Below are 22,842 nucleotides of genomic sequence, written 5' to 3' on the forward strand. Positions count from 1 at the left end.
GGGCGAGGCAGTGAAAGATGAAAAATCGAAAAACGAGTATGCTAAGCAACTTTCCACGACGGACAGAAAGCGATAAAATAAAGTGGAAATCTGTTTTATTAGCCACCAAGAAAATGCCATTAAATATTAGAGGCCAGAACATAAATTCTGGCACAATCAAAAAAATACGATTCAATTGCGCGACCCTCAGGAATTGGAATTGAAAATTAAATCAGCTTATCTGCAGTCGAAAACTATTACAAATATAGGGTTCAAGCTCAAGCCAAACTATATTTTTCACAAAATTTATGACATCGCACGAGGCGATAAGCTAGGGTCATCCAAATATTCCAATTCGAGTTCAACCGATGGCGGCATCTTTGGAAACTGTTTGATTTGAATTCGAGTTACATATTTCATTTTGGGAATTGTGTAAATATTTCAAATCCATACAAATAATGTGTCGAAAATAAATAAATAAAGCCAATATGGTAATGAGCCACAGCCGGAGTGATCGAAATAACCATCTTAAAAGCTCAGTCATTAATTTGTGATTTTTTTTGGTCGCTTAACTTGTAAATTAAGCGAATAAATAACGTTGAAAAAGCTTTTATTAGGGGAATTCCGATATATCATTTGACATAACTTTTATATATTAATAATAATAATATTAATATCATTTCCTAATATTTATTACACATTTTTTTAATAATCATTTTGTTAAAAAACATATATTAAGTCATTTATTAAGTAGAATACCCTTTTTAATCTTAAACAAAACAACAATTTCCATATTAAATAGCTTAAGCCGTGATTTCATTTAGCGCTCGATTTATTGCAATAAAACAAATTTATTATAACCCTTGTGTGTAACGCTTTTGACCAAAGAAAATTAATAAGTTTTAACACAATTCCTACTGGATGGTAGCAAGATGATTTTGAAAATATTGGCGCAGGGGGTTGCCCTATGCAAATGTTTCGCTTTAGCATTGGTAATTTATGAAAACATTCAATTCGATGAATTCCACCTGCTGTGGCTCCTAATGATCTCAGTTCGAAAATTATATATTCCGATCATGCTGCGAACCAAAATGAAAAACTTTGGAGCACCGAAATGTTGGAACTCCCCCTCCTAAAAATGGAAATATTTCGCCTAGATTTATTACACAAAATGATCCATGAATGATTTTTATGCGTTTGTTTAATGCTCGCTGCTGCTTTTGGCGAATTTATAAATAACCAAAAAATTTAGAGCGAGCTGTCTGCCATATTTGGTGGCAAATCAATTTACAACTTTTGCTCCGACTTCGAAATGAACACAAAATGTTCGCTTGATTTCGCTCGGAACGTTCTTTATTTAGACAGATTAATGAGCGGCCTGGTCTGGTCTCTGGTGTCATTTCATGCCTCTCAGTTGTCAAATTAAGGCCTATGTGCAATATGTGTTTATTGTACTTATGTTTAAGTGTATAAAACTGCAAGTGTCGCGTCGTCTTAATGGTCTCACTTCAGCTTTTCGCCCCAAAACTGACAGTCGTACAATTGAAAATTAGCTCGAAATTTGCGTATCTTTTTAAGTGCGAATTAAACGATCTCAAGTGCCGAATGAGGCAATCACTCTATGAAAGCATAGAGCATATATAAATATTTGTCTTTGTAATCTCAAGTAATGGTTGCCCATATAAAGTGGATTACTTTATGGAACTTCAATAATGTATTATCTTTTGGATTCGTGCCATGTGGGCGTAACGTTCTCTTAACACCCGGATATTGGCATTAGAAAAATGGTAAATTTACAAGTAATGATGCTATATACAGTAAACACTGAAAATAGAGGCCTTATAATTGCCTCTAGTCAATAATCTAATTGCGTAATTGCTCCTATTTCCGCTTTAAGTTTAAACACAACTGCGAACTTCCTTTAATTGCGCTGAACAAGTTCATTAATCAAGGAAATTGCATACTCTAAAAGCAGTAAGAAAGTAAGTTAAATCCAGTTTCAGTCACATTCTATGGAGAGTGTTACATTTTAGTGGACCAGCCTCAACTTTCTGGGGGACAACACTTCATTTGACTGCCCGGCTAATAGATTTGTGCCAGATTTTAACATTTGCCAGACCAACCGGTTGAACAGTAGCTCAACTTTTACATGGGTCGCTTGTACTACCCATTTATGTTTTAGTTGTAAGCAAAAAAATAAAATAAAAAAATACGATCCGACAGAGTGAAGGTACATAAGTTCTGTAAGATTGTAAAGGTTTTGCCCTTTTTGGGGAAAAGAAAAGCAAAGGCCACACACGTTGAAATTTTGGGTTTTGTTTTTCCACTTACAAGTACAACAAAATTAGAGAAATTTTCTGAAGAGCCATACAAATGTGTAAATGTAAATAGAAACAACTTTCGCGTGGTAAAAGCCCTGGAAAAAAATCGAAGAATTTACAACTGCTACTTATTGCCAGGTCGAGCAAAAAAATTTAAAGAGTTTCTTAGGAGGTGTGGCGCATTTGACTAATCCAGAAGCCACAGAAGTTTATATAAAAAAAAAGAACGGAACGCAGAAATTTACATAAATTTAAGTTTGGCACACCTTGCCACACATTTGAATGTCTTCATTTCGTTTCAATTTTCACTGCTGTTTGTGGGTGTCGCACTCCAGAAATTATATGTATTTATGTGCGACAGTGAAAGCCATAGAAATATGATCATATAAATCAACCTGAATGCACACCCTTTTTTATGATTTTCTTACATTTTTTTTTTTTTCATTTTTGGGTTTCCGCTTGGTGTTTCAGTTGTTTTTGGTGTGGTGTTGGCTATTGTTGGGCTGCCCGAAAGGATTAAATGCTCATAAATGGCATCCAAAACGCGTGTGGTCTTTTGTATGGCCGTTTATGTGAAATCGCAGGGCAGGAGAACTTGTTTCATAAAAGAAGTTCAATTCCATTGAAAGGAACTGGGAAAGTACAAGGAACTCTTGAAACTCGCCGACTTTTAGCTTACACATACACATTGTTATCATTTAAGGAAATAAAATCAAGTGGTAGAAATGATATGTTGCTATGAAATGATTTAAGACTATATTTCATTGAAAATGTTAGAAATAAATCTAAGCTGAACTGCTCAGCGGTAATTCGGGGAATTTTCTCAAAAGATTTGGCAACCAAAACAAATTCATAGATGCATTAAAAAACCATTTGTACAAGTGGTACCCCCCACCCCCACTCCTCTGATGTCAGCCAATTCCAACTAATTCACAATAGTCGCTGTATAGTAAAAATTCCAATAGACTTGTGGAATTTGTACTGCCATTTAGCACAGTGACAGAGTCAACAACAAAAGGCCATTAAAAATAATTTGAATAAATCAAGGGAGGGTAGCGTGAAAAATTAATGTTTAGCCACTGCAAATGTCCAGTCGTGAATCAGCCAATAACAATATTCTCATCTACAACGATCAAAGAATCAATAGATGCGAGTTTCCAACCGGAGGTGCGGATAATTTATTAATGTGATTAGCATTGCCATTGTATCCGCAGAAGATCTCATGGGCCATCTTTGTTTTGGCCAGATGAAATCATAATCGTGGCTAACTCGGAGGTGTGAAGCGGCATAAAGAGATGATGGAAAATATGAATACATTAGGTCACATTCAAAGGTGTCCCAACAAGGCAAATAGATTTGACAATCTTATGATGGGTATTTTACGTACAGAACCACTTTCAAGAACTACTTGAGTATATATGACATATTTTTATATGTAATTTTCAAAATAAATTTTTTTGTTTTTCCTATCATATTTGAGCAACTATTAAAAATTCACTCCCAAAATTTTTTTCTATTAAATTGAAATGCTAATGGAGGAGAGCTCGATCCCGAACATTCCCAACGAGGTGATCAACTACGTTGAGGAGCAGCATGCTCGGCACCGCGAGTTGACCAAGCAGAAGAAAACTCTGAAGAAGTGCATCAAAAAGCTGCAGGGCATGCTGAAAATGCTAGAAGGTCGCAATGATGGACTACCGTGCACAATTGCCGCTGGCAACATCTACCAGCAGTGCACCGTGCAAGAGTTGAGGAGTAATCTAACCGCCAAGCTAACGATATACGTGGGCAAGTTCGTCAAGGTCCACCGGAAGCTATTGGGCATACACCGGGATCTTAGTCAGGATTACGAGACGATCTGCGAGAACGCAAACAGCATAGATGTAGTCAACTGAATGTATGATGATTCTATAAACATCTTGTAATACATATTCACATATATTTCGGAAATATCTGCAAGCAAAAAGCATACAGTGCATACCCACTATTTAATTTTAAGGCATATGTTAAATCACAATTATAAAATAATCAACATTTTCCACTCCTCGAAACTCATGTTCTCCGATTAAATCATGTAATGTTTCCTAGGTATTTCACTGATCATGATAGGTAGTGCTGACAACTGGTCCCAAAGACAATGGGGAGTCAAGTCTAATGGCGGTTTTCAACTTGAGCGACAACTTGGATCATTAAAGGCATTAGTGTCAGTGGCAGCAGAAGTCAGCAGGGGGCCAAGCAACCGAATCAAATTTCGTCTGAATTTTCATAGTTAAATTTCCCGGCAAAGTGGAAAATGGATGGCCAGGTGGTGGGCAGTGGGGATCAGAGGTGGAGGAGCAGAGGCGTAGCCGAGTCACCTTGTCATAATTAAATGTGTACTATTTGTCTTCGCTTTCAACACTCTTCCACGAACTCTTCGCAGCTCCACTCTCATCTCTACCCATTCCAAATAGATACCCACCCCTTCCCCTTCATCACTTAACGCCTCCACAGATGAAGCATAAACTTCGAAATGGGGATTTCTTATGATCCTAACTGTAGCTGCACCAAAGTGCATCAACATTTTTAGGAGATTACAAATGTTAAAAAAAAATGCAAAATAATATATGTTTACTAATAAAAATGAAATTACCATTGAAAATCATTTAATTATTTGCAAAACACCAATTTAAGTTATTCAATGTACTTAAAACCTGTAAGCTGTTTGTGGAAAGCCAGACCTATAACTATAAGACTTTATAGCTCATTATTATAATATAATTTTAACGTACTTAATGACATTGTTAAGTTTTTAAGGAAATTGTTAAAATACTATAACTTTTTTTTACAAGAAAACTCCAACTAAAGAAAGGTTGAGGTGGCTTTTCCCCAACTTTATGGATATGAAATAAACATGTAACGCGCTAGGCGTGAATTGGAAAAATCATGGGCATTTCATCAGTTTATATTTCCGAAACTGGTTCCGCTTCGCTCTTTTCAAAAGCGAAAAGTGCGTCGGCTTTGGAGGAAAAAACCCCCTTTAAGTCCCGCTCATCTGTGAGCCCCTTTGGAGCCATTGTTGTTTGAGTGTGTGTGTGTGTGTGTGCTTTGTTCGACTTTCTTTTGTGTTGCAGTTGTTGTTGTATTGTTTGCCTGCATTTCGCTTTGCACTGTGCTTCGTTGCTGTTATTTTTGTTGTTGCTGCAGATGAGGTTGTTTGTTGTTGCTGTTGTTGTAGTTGTTGCGTTGGCACGTGCGTCAAAAGCGTGCCCATGTGGAAATTTACTGCTGCAGCTTGTTACCAAAGCGGTTAGTGGTATAATTAAAATAATGTATAATGCAGGGCTAACACGATTTTACGCAATTAATTTAAATTCAATTACTAAGGGCGGAATAAATTAGACATCGACACCCTTTAGATAGTTTGGAAACTCTTTGATATTGTGCATAGATAAAAAGGTTTTTCAATACATCTTTTTATACAAAGTTTTAATACAATTTTTTATATATACCATTTCTCTAGCACGTAGGATATAAAAAATCAAAAAAGGATCGTGATTAAGCATATGAAATAGCATTACAGTTATTAAAAATATAACTCTTATTAAAAAGTTTATTTCTAACACTTTAATATGTGTTTGTACCGTGGCAAATCTTCTATTGCCCCCATCTCTGATTATTTCCCATTGGGCATCCCAGATTAAAAAAAGCCCCAACATTGATTGTTTCGTTTGGGGCCTTTGTAATCTTTTGAACATTTTTCTCTCTCTCTCTTTCTCGTATTTAATAATCCATCAATTTAAGTTACGAAAAATGAAGTAATTTCGGTGCGACTGCTGCTGATTTGTTTGGCATTTACGGCATGGACGAAATCGGAGGCGACCCCTCGCGACTCGTGCCCAATGTTGTTAACAAGTCTGATTAATGTCCCCGATTAGCATAAGTAAACATTAAGCAAATTATGTATGTATGGTACTTCATACATACATACGCACATACGTACATTCATTTGTACATCGAGTTCGGAAGCGGGTTCGTTTCGTGATTCAATATTAGATTTCTTGATTGGCCGTCTATTATTTTACTTGTGCCTTGATTTTTTGCGCTAATCAGTAAACAGCCGAGCTGGCCCAATAGTCAAATAAGTGCTGGAAAAACTCCAACACCAATAATGGCTGTAAACAACCTTTAGCGTTAATTAAAAGTGTACACAGAAATTTGCATTCACGACAAAATTGGTTAACGAAACATTTATGCTACAGTGGAGCATCAATAAAAAGGTTTGAGTTAACTTTTATATCCTTTTACACAAAATAAATAGACAGATCATTCAGAAAGTATCGTATATATCTAGTACTATTCTGCCACTGTAGATAACAGTTTACGTAGTGACGAAGCGCACCACACAATATATCTGCATAGTTTTATAAACACATATTAATTATTATTTTATTGGCATCAGTTTTGATGCCAGTTTTAGATAGCCAGTTTCCCCTGTACACATAAAAAATGAGCTAGGCTGGCCAGTTCGCCTTTTTGATTGAGTTTGTCGGCGGATTTATGCGCTGACCACTGCTGGCGGCGATTTGGCGGTTTTGGTTTTGGATTTCGGTTTTTGAATTTGGCGTGTTGAATGCTGAGCGCCGTCCCAACTGTCAGCCGTGATAAATGCCCCTGGATATAGGAATTCAGTATTGGCCGGCATAAATAATTCGGATGTAATTGGAAAAGCCGCTGTGATTATTTTGACATTCGTGCCGGCTTGCAGGTGAATAATTTCTGCATATGGCAGAATCGAAAAAAAAAGATTCAATTAACATTTTTCCTTTATATATATACACATTTTCCATGACCTTTACGTTCATAATTGCTGTGGCAATTAGCTACTTTATGATTGAAAAGCTTTTAGAAGCTCTGATAAGATTAGTGATTTAATTCAGATTCATTGAAATTCTACATTTGCATTGCTTACGTTGCTAAATGGAAATCATTTTCCTGTAAGCCGAGCCGTGTTGTGGAATTAATTAAGCTCATATTAGCTCATGGGAAGCAATAATTGATAGCCATTAAATCATTAATAAATAAATACTTTGTATAAGGGGTTATATGCATGGGTGTTGGCAGTATTTAATAAGTGTGTTTTGAGCATAAAGAAATTCAGATTTAAATCTTTTAAAATAAATATTAAATTTTTATTAATTTCAGACACATACAAAATTTTCATTTTGTATGATTACTTTTTAAAGAAAAATAATCAAAATGACAATAGCATCCTATAGAACATATTTATTATCCCATCTTGCCATCCCGCGCACAACATTGGTCCATATTTCATATGATACCAGCTATAAGGAAGTTGGCTGCCCACTCACAAGTCAAGTTCAATGGCAATCGGTAGTTTGAAGCATTCGTTATGCTGTCACTCACCTTTCTCTACCACTACCACTCATTCATTAGCAATATTAAATTGCTGTTTTGTTTTTGTTTCGATTTTGGTATTCCCCGCGAATTTGTTTGGCTGTAACGAAATGGAGCCAAAATAAAATGTAAAGCTGTTTGATTAATGGCATTTACCAACTGGTGAGCAACACTTACGATAATGATTGTTGTTCGACCGATCGAGCGGGTCGAGAATAGCTAAATAGATGGACTGCACAAGGGGGGGCTATTAATCAAAATCTTACACAATCGGAAAAACAAAAACATTCGAAAGAGGCCAAAACAAAAGCCTATGTTCCATCTTCGAATCGAAAGCCAAAAACCAAGGCGGCACGTTCTGCTCGTGCGACACTTGCCAAGCGCCCCCATATTGGGGATAGCTTATATATTTATGCCCATTATAATATAGGCACGATCCCACTCACATTATAATGATTGCCATGATACCGCAGAGGTGGCATTTTGATATGCGATGTGCTGCCAACGCCAATGACGCCCCCATCGCTCTCGAGCCTGGCCTAATCTTCTGTCTTCTGGCCATGGCTAAGTCTGTGGATATATATATGGCTATAATGTTGAGACAAAGCTCTTCGATTCCGCATCGAAATCGAAATCCACAAGTTTTCACATCGCTCCGGTGGCGTTTTTCGTGCTAAGCGTGCGTCTGTGCTCATTAATAAAACCACTGCGATCCTATCCCATCTGATATATATCCATTCACACAGATATATATGTATATATTTGCGTCGCACTGTGGGGCCAATGAACTGAAAAAGCGATTGCCTGTGCATTGGAAATCTGATTCCAAGTGTCTAAACACATTCCTTCGCCATAAAAAGAAAGTGAAAACCCAGCTGGAAGGTAAGTGATCTAGTTACAGAATTGTGAAACTACTGAATATAATTTCTAGGCAGCCAGACAAAGGCAATATATACATAAAATCTAAAAAAAAAAATTGTATTTCTATGTAAGTAAACTCTTGATTTTCAATAACTAATATTTATCAAACTTCCTCTTATCTAATTTTTCAAGCTTATAAAAATGTACAAATCTGAATAATAAAATATTACAAAATTATCAGTAAGTGAAAAGCTAAATCTTAGTTTGAAAAACTAAATCTGATACCCATAAATCATCGCTTATAGTTATTAATGGCTTAGTGCTTCCAAAAAAAAACACAAAAAAAGTGTAAATCAACAGCGCCATGAACTCTCAGATTTCATCCCATTTCCATTAGGTATGCATCCCACTGTGCCGCCCGCACACTGTGCCGAAAAAAACGGCTTGAAAATAAACTTCAACTTGCGTTGGTGTTGCACTTTTTCGATTCGGATTCGGATTCGAGTTTGAGTTTGAGCTAAAGATGGAGCCTGCAGTTGGAGGTGCAGTTGCAGTTTCGGTTTTCAGTTGGCCCGGCCAGCGATTTTAAACGGATTCATACGGCGAGAGTCGCCAGTTTTCGTGGCTTTTCTGTACAAATTTCCTAAAGGGTTTAGTTTTTGTTTCTGCCTGCACTGCAGTTGCGTGGGCCATTGAGCAGCGTCTTTTTTCTCAACTTTTTCATTTTTATTTTTTTTTTCGATTTGAGCCGGCTGCTGCTGTTGTGGCCATAAATTTGTTGGTTGAGACTTGGGTTTTTTTTTTTTTTTGGTATTTTGTGGCTGCCGTGAAAGTTGCGTAAATCAGCGTGAAGTAGAAGAAAAGTTCAATAGTATTGAAAATAATTGTAGAAAGTTTTTATTTTTCATTCGCCCCCAACTTCGCCCTGCCGGCCGCAATGTGTTTATGCAACGACCAGATACATAGATACGTAGATAGATAGATACCCTCGAAGGCGTGTTCCAGCCACAGCAATCGAACCTTAATTGACTTTCGTTAGTCTCGCCACATTTTTTTTTACATAAAACACTTGAGATTCAAAACTTCAAGCGTATCTATTGTTCTCCGCAGGAAAAAATTTTGCGACACACATTTCAACATGACATAGGAGAACAATCAATATTAATGAAAATCAATTAAATAATATAAAAATAAAAATAGGTTTAAACGGATTTATTGTTTTTTCATTTAATTAATTCTTAATAAGTACAGTTGCTTTAGTCATTCTATTTATGTTGATATGGTAATAACTTAATTCCTTTCCGAGGCAATTAGTTTCGATGCATATCGAATCAAAAGATTATTTTACAAATAACTTGTCTGGGGCAAGATCTAAATTCTAAACCTAGGCGCCATGTCAACCGGGAATCGTTTAACATGCATTCATATATGGTTATGTAATTTACATCAGGTTTATTTATTCTAAAATCGTTTCGAGCTAATGGCTAACAGACAGATATGATAATTTCTTAGTTGTCTCAATCAACTTTGTCGATCTTTGACGAGGTCGGGTTATGTATTATGGTTTCAGGGGTTAAAACAAAGATCTCAACTAAGATATCTGAAGGTTTAAGGTTACGGAACTGTAATTTGATATGTTACTTTTGATTTTAATCTAGAAATAATAAACAATATTATTCTATTTAATTTTAAATATCCTAACAACTTGCTTGTTAAAATTAGATTTACACTTTGTATCCCTATTTTGTTGCTTCGCCGAAATTATTTTAATATGGGTATTGTTTTCCAGCGAAATTTCTCCCCTTTTTATAGCGCACATGATTATGGGTTCCGCCAGATAAACTCATTAATAAATCCAGGCTCTGATTCGAGCACATTAAGCTGTCCATTAGCGTAATACATCAGCCGTCGACGGTCTGTAATTTCGATCTGAAATTAATGTAGGACAGAAAGTTCCAGCGCAGTCTCGGACTCGTTTCATATTCCCCAGCGATAGCTGACACCTCTTATCCAAGTCTCCCAGTTGGTGGACCACAAAACCGGCAGTCATACATACGTGTCCGACATCCAGGCGCATTAACCGTGTAAGCTTTAGTTACCGATCCACATCCCAGGTGCTCCAAACGCAATCCCAGCACCCAAATTCAGGCACATCCGTGGTCAGCCAAGTGTCGCAGCTGACCCACATTCCTGGGGGAAAAAAAAACGAGCCACCAAACTACTACCCAAATGAAATGTTTATAAAATGAAATCAACAAAAAATAAATTACACAAAATGGCAAAAAGAAAATCTCAGCCTCGCCTCAACTTACTGACAGAAACGGTTCGTCGTCGTCGTCGATGCCAAAAAAAGGAAACCAGTCGACAACTTTATGATGGGAACAAACTGAAACCAAAATCGCCAGCTAAAAAAAAAAAAACAAGACAACAAAAACGGTTTTGAAAATCGAAAACTGCGTTGACGTCCGGTACAGGAGCAATTAGGCAGCGGTCTTATCAACGTCGCTCAGTTTCGTGAATAAATCTCAGCAGCCAAGTGCCGTAAGTAAAATTCGTCGCAAATTTAAAAGCAATTAAGTGGCGACCAGAACGAAGTCCTAATGCTCTTTCTTAATGAATCTAAGGTGTTTTGCTAATCTCCTTAAATAATATTAACAAACATCTTAATGATAAATGAAATGTTTTATAGAAATATTAGCAAACAAGTTTTGTAAGCGTAACAAATGAGTAGCATTCATTAACATATACTTTTGTTATACTTTACTACACTTAAAATCCCCTTACTACCTCCTTAAGTAATTCTAAAACACTTTTAAAAATGTTTAGTTTTTTACTCTGGCTTTGTTCAATAGAGAATATATTAAATTTTTTAAATCACATATAACCAAGATCTATAATACTTATTTTCGCCCAGTTCAATAGAGTTATTACTTCAAAATGTCATTCCGAAATGTTATTGAATAGATGTTTAGAACGTGGCTTCCATAATTTAATTAAACTCACCATCAAAGGAAACTCCATAAAAAAAACTCTGAACGTCCTTCGCAAAAAACTTCTGAGAACTTAAAAGTAACATTCAATAAAACGACAAAAACTCATACGCCAAACATAAAAAAGGAAAACATAAAGTTTGCATTGCCTTTGAACGACCTTCGCCATTATTTTTGTTTCGGTTGTTTTCTGATCGGTTACCTTTAAAAGTATTTCGCTGTTGTTGCTATTTTTTCTCCAGCACACAAGTGGCTTATATACACAGCTATGTACATATGTATATACATATGTATGTGTGTATATAAATTTGTTGCGGATGCATAAAACATGTTACCGATCTCCACGGAGTTGCCTTTGCCTCCAGGTAAAACCAACTCAAATTAACCCATTTTCAATGGTTTGCCCGCAAACATTCATACAAATGTTAAATAAGTTCTCAGTAGTTTTGAGTTTTGTAAAATAAGATAATTTGAAAAAATAACTAATAAAATTTAAAAAAAAATTAAAAATTGTTTGTTTGGCTTGAATAAATGGATTCTAAAATTATGTAATATATAATATCAAATGTTAAAGATAATATGTAAATTTTATTATTGTTAATATACTTTTGCATAATTTGTACGTTCTCTTTCATATCAGAAATAGTTACGTTACGATTTAAGTATTTGTCTTATTTCTGACCAATGGTTGTCAATGGGTTAAGATACCTCCAGTCAAATGAGCTCAGCTGACGATGCGTGTTCATCCGTTGGGCCAAGTTTCCATCAAGCCGGGCTTGCAGCATGTAGCCAAGAAGATTGGCAACACCGCTTCCTTGTTGCCAATTTCCAAGAGTGGCGTGATTTCTCTCCCCCAAATGCGTGTGTGTTGGTGAAGCATTTGAAGGTCGCACAATGTTTGCTATCTGTGTGAAGAGGGGGTGTGTGTAGGTACACTGAAAAAAATATTCAGCAGCTAAATTTATTCAATCAATCTTTAAATATATGATTCAATTTAGATTATTATTTCATTTGAAATAAGTGCATATAACTGATTATATCTGTTCCAATTATATAGACTTTTTTACTTACTTAATTTAAATGAGGATAAACTGTAATTCTCCGCTCATAAAGTAAATTGTTTTCAGTGCATTAAAAACGCGCCAAAAAACTTGGGAGCACCCGAAGCCGCTTTCAGTACAATTTTCAGTTGCACCTAATGAATCTTGAGATTTATGGCCTTACGTTGGGCTCCACATTTTTTGTCCGTTTTGGCATTTGGCTGTTTTAGATCTAAGCCAAGTTTGGGATCTTTCAATCTGATGATTTATGCATTTGGCAGCGCTTCGAGCGCATTGGAAATTGCCTTGATTGATGCTGGCAACACTTTTCTCTTAAAAAAAACCTCAGTGGAAAATCGTATGCTTAAGAAATTGGCTAATCTCTACGAATTATCTTGATCGGAAAAAGTGTGAAATTGTATGCTTCGGGATATTTTTAATTCCCATCAATATTGTTCAGTTTATTTAGTTTGAAAAAATAGAAAAACTTTTATAAAAGTTTGATGTTCAAAAATGGTTTGAAAAATGTTTTCGAACACTTGTTGTTTTATAAGAATTCAAGCTGTTACTTATTACCTAGAATTATTTTACTATAAAATATTTGTCCTTACATTGTGAATTAAGTTTATTATTATTATATGAGGATCTAACTTTTAGGCATTTGAAATCTTCCGTATTTTTAAGCAACATGCACCTTGATTCGAATAAATGATTGATATACTCAACTTGTCATTTAAGCGCCGATCTGGGATATTTATGCGTTTATTTATTCGATTCGAGTGGCAAGTGATATGCGTGTGATTGGAATCCATCGCAATGCGAATTGACACCGCCTTTGCACTTGGCTGCCACAAAAAGTTGCTCGAGTGGCCAAAACCCCCGTGCATCTCGAATTCACATGGCCGCTGCATTCGAGCTTGGAAGGCGTATCGGGTTTCCACTTCGCCTTCGCTGCAATCATTTTCAGCTGACTTCCAGTGTATCTCGCCATGTCAATTTGTATCTCAACACGGCTGGCCGATAAAATGTTCAACTAAGTGACAAGCGCTGGTCAAAAATGCAACAATTATACAAAAAAAAAAGATGAGAGGCAGAGGCGCCTCAGGGTCGTTCACTTGTCTATCGCTCGCTTATTTTGGTCATTTTTTGGTAATCCAAAAAATGTTTCGGCTCTCTGAACACCAAAACAGCCGGTGCGGCCCTTCATTTGCCATTTAAGGCACAGTTTTGTGGGCTTTCTGAAGGTCGGATGGCAGTGCTTCCCATGTAAATTATGTCAATTACTACGCTCGGTGGACTTTAAACTTTTGCATAAACTTCAGTTGACACGACCTTAGTTATCACCCCAGCACATTCGGGTAAAAAAGTGTTAAAAGTTAAGTTTACCTTCTGGTTTGGCTGGCTTTTTTGGGTTCACCTCTGCGCTCTTACGTGCATATTGTAAATTATGAAAATTATAGCAATAAGTTACAAAAGACCAATATGCCAACGAAAAACAATATGCCAATAAAATCACGAAAGTAGGAAAAAGAATTCAAGCGAAGGTCGAAGAGGTAAAAGTACTGCAGTTATCAATATGACTTAAACTTTATCTAAATTATACAGTGATATAAATGAGTTAAGTCTGACTTCTGCTTTGTTCACTTATTTCCTACCGTAGCTCTATAAAAAAAATCCAGCTTCTTTTGCATTTATTAAATATTCAGCAAATATTCACACAGGAAACACCATTTCGCAACTCTTGGTTAAAACGACCTCATAAGATCTATGAAACTCCGATCTTTTGCGCACATATGTGATGGATTTTCTGTTGAGACACATCGACTGAGTTTAAAAGATGTTTTGTTTTACATTTGAAACAAAGCTGGCGCATTCATTGGATAGCAAAAGTGGCACATAGATACGAAATACACGCACTATTTATACGCATGATGGTATTTATTCACAAGCTGAGTGTTATTAAAGCGGAAGTGCAGCGTATGGCAACATTTTAGTCCATCTCCGGACCAATTCTGCTGAGGCAGCAAATGTGAGGCATGCTGCCAGATGATTTAGTAGGCGTTGCAAACACTCGCCATATGCGTGCAGCATGCGGCAGGCAGCCACTTAAACTTCACTTCTCTCATGCCACGGAAAACAAGAAAACAAAAAACACACAAACAGAAACAAACAGAAATCAACAGCAGAAGAACAGCGCGACTTTCCTCACTTCCCTCGACTGCTAAAAACATTTCGCACCAGAAGTCGTAAAAAAAATACAGCATTAAGTCATAAAATATATGTAAATCGAACTCAGAATTAAAATGAATGTGCTAGGAATATTTATATTTATATTATGGTTAAACCCCAAGATTCTTCCTTATATCTACAGTTACTACTTTTAATATTATATAACCTTTTTGATATTTAAGATACATTTATTCATTGATTTATTCTGTAAGAATGTTTTTGAATATATTTATTATTCCCTCTTTTAATTTTTTAACCTTACTATCCCCTTGTTTTTTTCAGTACTCTATCCTGTTGGATTATGTGGACTGTCCCCTTGAGGAATCCCTTTTTTCAAGCCCCTCATCTTTCAGTTCGGGCTCATTGGAGGCAACGCATGCGCAAATTGCTCGCCGACTGCTCTGGCAATAAATTCATAAAAAATCATTAAGCAGAATTTAAGCATCCACAAGATGCAAACTTCTTCGCGCATATGAGCAGGGATTGGCAAAGGGATTGGAACCGAGTTCGGATTGGGATCGCCATTCTGGATGGAATGGGATGGGCTGTAAGAGCTCTGTAATATCGATGCCGGAGCAGTCGGGATGTCGCATTAATTTCAAGCTTAAGCAATCCACGGTTGGACATCTCCCAAACCCTCATATCCCGTATAAATGGTATCTGAAGCACATGGAACACTCGTAAATTTAATGCAGCAGCAGAGGAGCGATCCACTTGGTGGAAAAAAGAAAACAAGGTGACTCGGGATAAAGATGTTAGACAAACCCATAAACTATATTAAAAGTGTGCCATTACAGCTTCTTGATGTTATGGCTTTAAAATGTTGTCTAAATGCATTTTTAACATGGTACACTTAAAAAAAAATGTGTTTAGATTGTGAGGTAGGCCAACAAGTGTGCGTTTATCTTTGTCTAAGATTACATTCAGCAAAAAGGTATATATAAGGTATATATAAGTATAAATTAAAAGTTATCATATTTATGTGTACATAAGTGATTCATTGCATTAAAAATTAAATTAAATACACTTACACAGCACTGTAACTTCTATTTGAAGAAATAATATTGTTCCGATTTTGTGGATTTTTGAAGTAGTACCCTACCCGATTGTAAGGCCGCCTAACCGTTTGGGGATTTACAACTGAAGCGCGACTTTTCTGAATTGAAAAACAGAAAATTTGCATGCTGGGCATGAAGAGGATTTGAGAAGAAGAGTCAAGGTTTCGCCAGAGACAACAAATGACACCACAAAACACAGGCGAAATGAAAACAAAAATTATTTTAATTTTATGCTACGTTCTGTGACGCTTTTTCGGGTGTTGGTGTTTTATTTTTATTTGTGTTTTATTTTTTTGTATTTTTTAAGCCCTGCTTGGGAAGGCGTCAAGCGAATTGTTTGTTTATGCGAGTTGACAGACCAAACAAACCGAGGATAAAATTTGAGATGAGCCGAGGGAGTGGCCAAATATGCCGAGCTCGATGCAGAAAAGATACCGCCACGAAAAGATACAACTTATAGAGATAAAAAATGTGCATATGCGAAATTTATGCGATATTCGCGCCGTGAATTAACATTCAGACATCTTCAAATTAATGTTGACACTTGTCTCCTCCCAAGATCTCTTCTGCGACCTTAACCCATGCCCCTCCCTCCCCCTGACCACTCGATTTTATCTGCCCCAAAAGAGGAACTCATTAGAATCCCCTTCGAATTCAACTCAAGGTTAAGCCCGCTCGTCCTCTGCAAATTTATTATTATTTTTTTTTAATTTCCCCCCCACTTTTTTCATTCTTTTCTTCCTTTTGGTCTTCAGTCTTTCATGTACAGAAGCTTCTCTTCCAGATCGAAAACAAAGGAAATTAATCCCAGTCCGATTACTCTTTTCAGCTGCTCCTGTTTCACTCAGTCAAGATGGAAGATTGCTTTGTTCTTTTCGTTATTATATTGACTGTTAAAAATATTGATATTTTTAGTTCACTGCTATTAGTTTATTATATATAAACTAAACTAACTTTTTCTTCACTTTAGCTAACTAACGTTCTTTCTTTAACTTAAGTACCTCCCACTCTTCGTGATCCACTGCCCACTCTCCTTAACACTTCTCTATAAAGATTTCCCCCGTTGGTTTGTTTATGCCACACCATTTAGGTTGAACCAGGCTTTGTGACGCAGATCTTGTTGCCTGCACTCTCTCTCTCTCTCTTTCTTTGCTTAAGTGGCCGACGTCATCACTCCAATCCAATCCAACCGACCCCAAACCATTTCATCTGATCCGATCCGATCCTATCCCATCCCATTCAATCCTATCCTATCCGATACAAACCGACCACATGTGGAGTTTGTTGTGCACACACACACACCATGACCAGCTAAGATCACCATGATCATGTCGGTTTTTTTTAGTCTCACTACACTGAGAAAAAATTGGCATATATTATAAGTACGCAAGTACACAAATATTATTAACTAAACATATATTAACTAAAATATATATTAAATATTATTATATAGATGTCTTTTACTTACGAACTATAGATTATGTTATTAAACTTTTTATATTTTGTAGGACTATTACTTATGTATCATAAATGTATTCAATGCCATCTTACCTTGCTTTATTTATTTTATGATTCGTATATGTTTTCTCGCAGTGTACTCTGTGTTCTCGCAAATGTTTGCCATTTGCCACCGCAGTCGCTTTCTTCCGAGCAAAATCTCGAGTGGCAATCTTCAGAGTAAGACAACATTTCTATTATTTATACCCGTTCGCTGGCTTTGCAGATTTCCTTCAATTTTCACACTTTCCTCGGGCTCTGCGAAATTTGGTTGCTGTGCCGCATGTAGCAATTAAAAATAATTTGTTTAGCTTGTTTTGTGTCAGAAATCATGAAAATACATCATAATAAAAGTTATGTTGTTATCAAAGGTGCGGCTTTTACACTGATAGATGCGATATCTATATCTCGCTGTTTCTTGCATATTATTTGTGTTCATTTTTTTTAGCTTGTTCGGCAAAATGGCAATCATTTGTTCAGTGAAACTCGCTACGAGAAACTGCTGAGATATTGGGTATATTTGCTGGAATTAAGCAAAGAGTGGGGTATTCATATTTTAAGATTAGGCAAGCTACATGCGTGACATAAATCATGCTATAAATAATACTATATAATTAAGAAATGCAGTTTAAAGTTTAAATAAATATATTTATAACATATGCTATGAACCTTAAATCTATCTAAATTCCACCTTTTTGGATTATATAACTTTCTGAGCTCTGACCCAGATCTTCGCTATGAAATCCGGAACTGGTTTACCGACTGCAAAGTCGCACTGAAGTGCCTCTTGAAAGCAAAGAGCCCATAAAATAAAAAAATAAAAATAAAAAAAATAAAATAAAAAGAAATATATATCAGCAAATTCAGCCAAATGTAAACTTATTTCCTTCGCCCGAGTGGCTTTGATTGAAAGGCAAATAAGCTGCCGGATTCAATGAAAACAGAGAGACTGACTGCTCACTTCATCCATGGAAGATATGTATGATGGAAATCCATTTGACGACGTCGCTAACAGCAGGAACAACAACAACAACAACAACGCCGAGCATAAATCATTTGCACAGACAGAAATGCAAATCTTTGCAGATTAAAACAAAAACAAGGCGACTGTATATAAATAAACATAAGGCCAACCAACCCCAGACAGGCAGACACCAAAACCTAAACCTGTCAAATCGGCGATATCGTGAAAGATAAACCCCAAAGCCGGACAGTTGCCCCTTGAGTGCGTTTTCCCCAGCCCGTAATATTTGTTTTAATTAAATGCCAATCGCCGCCGATCGTAATTGCGGCACATTAGGTAAAAATCAAAAAACAAAAAAAAAATTGACCAACAAATCACATAAGATATTTTGAGAAATATCTCTCGACGTTTTATCTGCTCAAGTTGAAATCGAAGCGGACATTAATTGACCAGTGGAGATTAGTGACTTGAGAGCCACAGATACCATCGACCATATAGAGATGGTGGGGCGAATGGCCAATCGCCAAAACTGACGCAGCTTAAAAGGTCAGAAAGATTGTACAGCCGAAGCAGTAATGGGAAAATTCAAAACGAAGATGTCCATAAAGTGCTGTTCATTATCATTGACCAAATTTGTATATTTATGAACAAAAAAAAAGTGTGGGAAATGTAAAGGAAATTAAAAATTATAGAAGGTTGTAAAAATTCAACTAAAAATTGAGTAATTTCTGTATTATACGATACCACTATTCAGCAATCTACCTTCTATTTAAAGGTAAAAAAAATACCTACAGAAATCCAAGCATGTTTTACAAATTATAGTACTTCACAATTGCTATCCAGCAAATAAGACATATAACAATTGATTGCTAGCAACCATAAAAACAAACAATAAATATCAATTAAATTTGCATTCCTTCTGAGCTTTTGAATAAGTTTTAAAAACAACATATTGACGGATAATATCAAATAAAATTCTAACAGTCATTACCGCAAGCTTTAATAGCCCGAAAATGTATTTTCGCTCTGTTATTAAATCCAATAATTATTATTATTAATAATTATTGTGAATGGCACAGAAAACAAAAACAGTGCCGAATGCAACCACAAAAAAAAACAACACACATACAAATTGGTAAGTAAACTTAAACCTTGACTTTAAAAACTGTTGATCTTTTGCATAGTCTTGATCCGCAACGATCATATTATAAAATGGCCAATTGAAGGTCCAGCAAACATAACTCCCCCTCCCCGCAAGACTCAAAAAAAAAAACCATAAAAGCCATATTGCCATTGTGCCGACTTTTGTTTCGAGGCAATTAGGCGAGAATATTTTTATTTGTTATGGTAATTACATTTGCCGCATTTCACATGGCCAGCAAACCAATAGCCATGGCAATATTTTCTTGATTTCAGCTTGAAAACTTGAACGGCGCCAAATGTCGAAAAGTTCAATGATGAACAGGGCTTGAAGTTGGTTTTTTTTTTTTTTTTTGGGGCGTCGCTAAGTGTTTTCTAATAATCAGTTTGAATTGTGCTGGCAGAAGGTTGTCTTAGATTTTATATAAATGTTCAAAGACAGCATTACTACATTTTCTTAAAGAATGTTCATTAAGTACATGCGACAGGTATCTGTTAGGTAAAGTAAAGACTTAAATGCATTCAAATCCTATTTGTATTCATATCTCTCTCTCTATATCACAAATCAAATAAATCTTTTCTACGCTTATAAAAAATGGGTTTCAAAGCAAACTCTCCCAGTGACACTCTTTTTTTTTTGCCATTTCAACTGAAACAAAGTGCTCTGGCGGCCCACACACAATCTTTCATTATAACTAATGAACGTTTCGCGGCGCATTGACAATTAATCAAAATTTAATTAAATAGACAAAATGCCGCATTAAAGTATGCACTTTACATTGTTGCTCTTGCCATGGCTGCTAACAATTTATTGTGCTTGCAAATTCAGATGCAAATCTGTCGCCAACGTGCAAAATGGTAAATTGTTTTTCCAGCCACCGGGCAAGGCAAGTGTGTACTCATACTCATACTCATACTCGTATTCATACTCGTACTCAAACTCGCACTCATTTCATTGGTGAGGTTTTTGGGCCAGGTTCGGTTGCTGTGTGGGCCGCAATTAGCGGAGAAGGCTGAATGTGTGGTGGTCCATAGCCAATTCGAATGACAGGCAAGTTGACCAGAGCGACTTTTTGCTCCCAGGCTTAAATGAAAACTGTTATATATGCCACAATGTTGCTAGAATAATTTAATGTAAGATTTACAAATTTTATTTGATTTTTAAATTTTTAACTTTAGCTTTCAATGTGCATTCTCCTAATCTTACTTAAACTAAATGTTGTTAACAGTGAATGAAAGCTTATAGCGGCATTCTGTTAAATAGTCTGTAGATATTTGTAAGCTTAAGATATTGTATCTGAGAAGTAGTTCAACAAAATGAATCAATAGCTCTAAAGGCAATGCACACATCTACATGGAGGTGAGCCTGAATGCCTCCTGTGAGCCCATATACTCATCCATATCCATGGCCAATGGCTTGGAGCTAGAAGAGCATTTGGAACAGCGATCATTATCAACGACATGCGATCGAAGCGTGCAATTTGAGAATTTATCGATTTCCAACACTCGAATGCGATCTGCATAGGAAAATACTATTGATGGGAATGGGGCAAGGGGGGCTAAACTTGGCCGAAGCATGCAACGTTTCATGCAAGAATTCTCAAACATGATTTCGTGCTCTCGGCCAGATGCATTCATTAATGCATAATTATAGACAATTAAGTGCTGGCTCGAAGATCGAAGATGCCGATGGATGGGGTTCGCTAATGGTGACGCTGGAAATTGCCGATCGCTGGAAATTGCAATCGTAGCCGAAAAAAAGTGTCTCAGATGGACTGCAATCGATAGTGGAACGAATGTATCTTTGGATGGACGAATAGCTTGTATCTTGTATCTTTTGTGGTTTTCCTTTGGCAATTCATGCAGAGCGTGAGCGATTTGCCAATTGGAACGTTTGGATCGATGCAGGGAGAAAATTTACTTATTTGACATTTTAAAATGTAAGTAGATTTAAATTTTAATATATTTACTACAACATTTTAATTATCTGAATAATCTATACAATACATATGGAGCATTCTTAAAAATATCTTGTTTTAAAAGATCCCATATCAGTTGCCATAGTAATACTTACATATGCAAAAGTAATCCCATTTCTTTCCGTGTCTCTTGATGTTTGTTTAAGCTTTTAACGCTTTTCAGCTTGACTTGAATTCGGGGCGATGTCGAACTCGTTTTCCCACGTTGGAAATTCTTCGATTTGCGTGCAATCGCAATCTCAACTGACACCTTTTCAGATTTCCCCCTCTTCAGTACGTTCTCCTTTCCACTTGAGATAAATACCTGGCCATGTAGCAAAAGATATTTTGTAGCCACACTTGAGCATAAAGGAAATTCTTCGCCAATCGCTCACTTACGGAGCAAAGCGATTAAGGAAAAGAATTGCAATTGGAATTTCTTATATGCAGGGTAAACTTCGTGCCTAATTCCAGTAGAAATATCTGGTGAATATTTTGAAAACAGCAGTATTTTGCACTCGCCAACTCTCTAATTTCTTCCCACACTTTTGCGAACTTTTACCAATTTGCAAACCCAAACAACGCAACCCAAAAGCTATCTCACGTTCCGAAAAAAAAAAACTAAACACCAAATAGACAAAGTCCCAATGATTGTACAATGAGTATTAAACGAAACAAAAAATGACAAAATCATTAAGAAAACAAACGAACCGCTCTTTCACACATAAAACAACCTCAAGACGTAAAAATAACAAAAAAAAAAAAAAAAATGTAAAAAACAATTGCACAAAATTGGTAAGCCATTGATGAGAAATCACAAAATCGGTGTCACTAAAATGACAAAATTGCGCAGGGAAAAAAGTGAAAAAATAAACAATTGGCATACATTTGAAATGCGAACATCCCATTGGAGATTAGATATGCCAAGATCAAAGAATAAATCTCTGCCAACGAAGGCAATCAATTGCAGAGGGCTTTCTATTATGCAAATTAGTAACTGACTACCTTGAAACGACTTCCTGCTGCGGATTATCTAAATCCGATCAAATATATCAACGAAAACTAAAATATTCTCATTTTCCAAGACAGCAAAAGTGGATTTATTCGAGTCAAAGTATGAACAACTTGTTTCAACTTAAAACCCAACATCGCGTGCTTTCCGGTTAATTTTCTGGGTCCCCCCGAAAAAAAAAAATTGTGTTAAAATAGGCACTAACCAACTGACTCACTAATGAATACACATGAATACTAAATGAATTTTTTTGTTTTTATAAATCTCAAACTCTGTGCTTAATTACAGCGAGTGAGTTTGCCTAGGCCTAAAGGTTTGTATGCATACCATAATCATGAGCTCAGTTCGGGTTCACTCAACTCTGGCCAAATAAATTCATAATTATTTGATGAATGT

At 36.2% G+C, this 22,842-nt stretch overlaps 1 protein-coding gene across 1 annotated transcript; it reads left to right on the forward strand.

Annotated features, from left to right (window-relative positions):
• Nucleotides 1-3,748: 3,748 nt before the first annotated feature.
• CG17154 (uncharacterized protein) lies at nt 3,749-4,348 on the forward strand. The gene has a single exon (NM_140287.3). It carries the CDS (start codon nt 3,827-3,829, stop codon nt 4,193-4,195), a length of 369 nt encoding a protein of 122 aa, NP_648544.2. The 5' UTR covers nt 3,749-3,826; the 3' UTR covers nt 4,196-4,348.
• Nucleotides 4,349-22,842: the final 18,494 nt, after the last annotated feature.

This window comes from Drosophila melanogaster, chromosome 3L (assembly GCF_000001215.4).
Source record: "Drosophila melanogaster chromosome 3L".
In the NCBI taxonomy this organism is placed as follows: Eukaryota; Metazoa; Arthropoda; class Insecta; order Diptera; family Drosophilidae; genus Drosophila; species Drosophila melanogaster.

What these genes read in the sequence shown, in the direction of transcription:
- CG17154 (NM_140287.3), top strand. Translation starts at nt 3,827, where the DNA reads ATGCTAATGGAGGAGAGCTCGATCCCGAACATTCCCAACGAGGTGATC.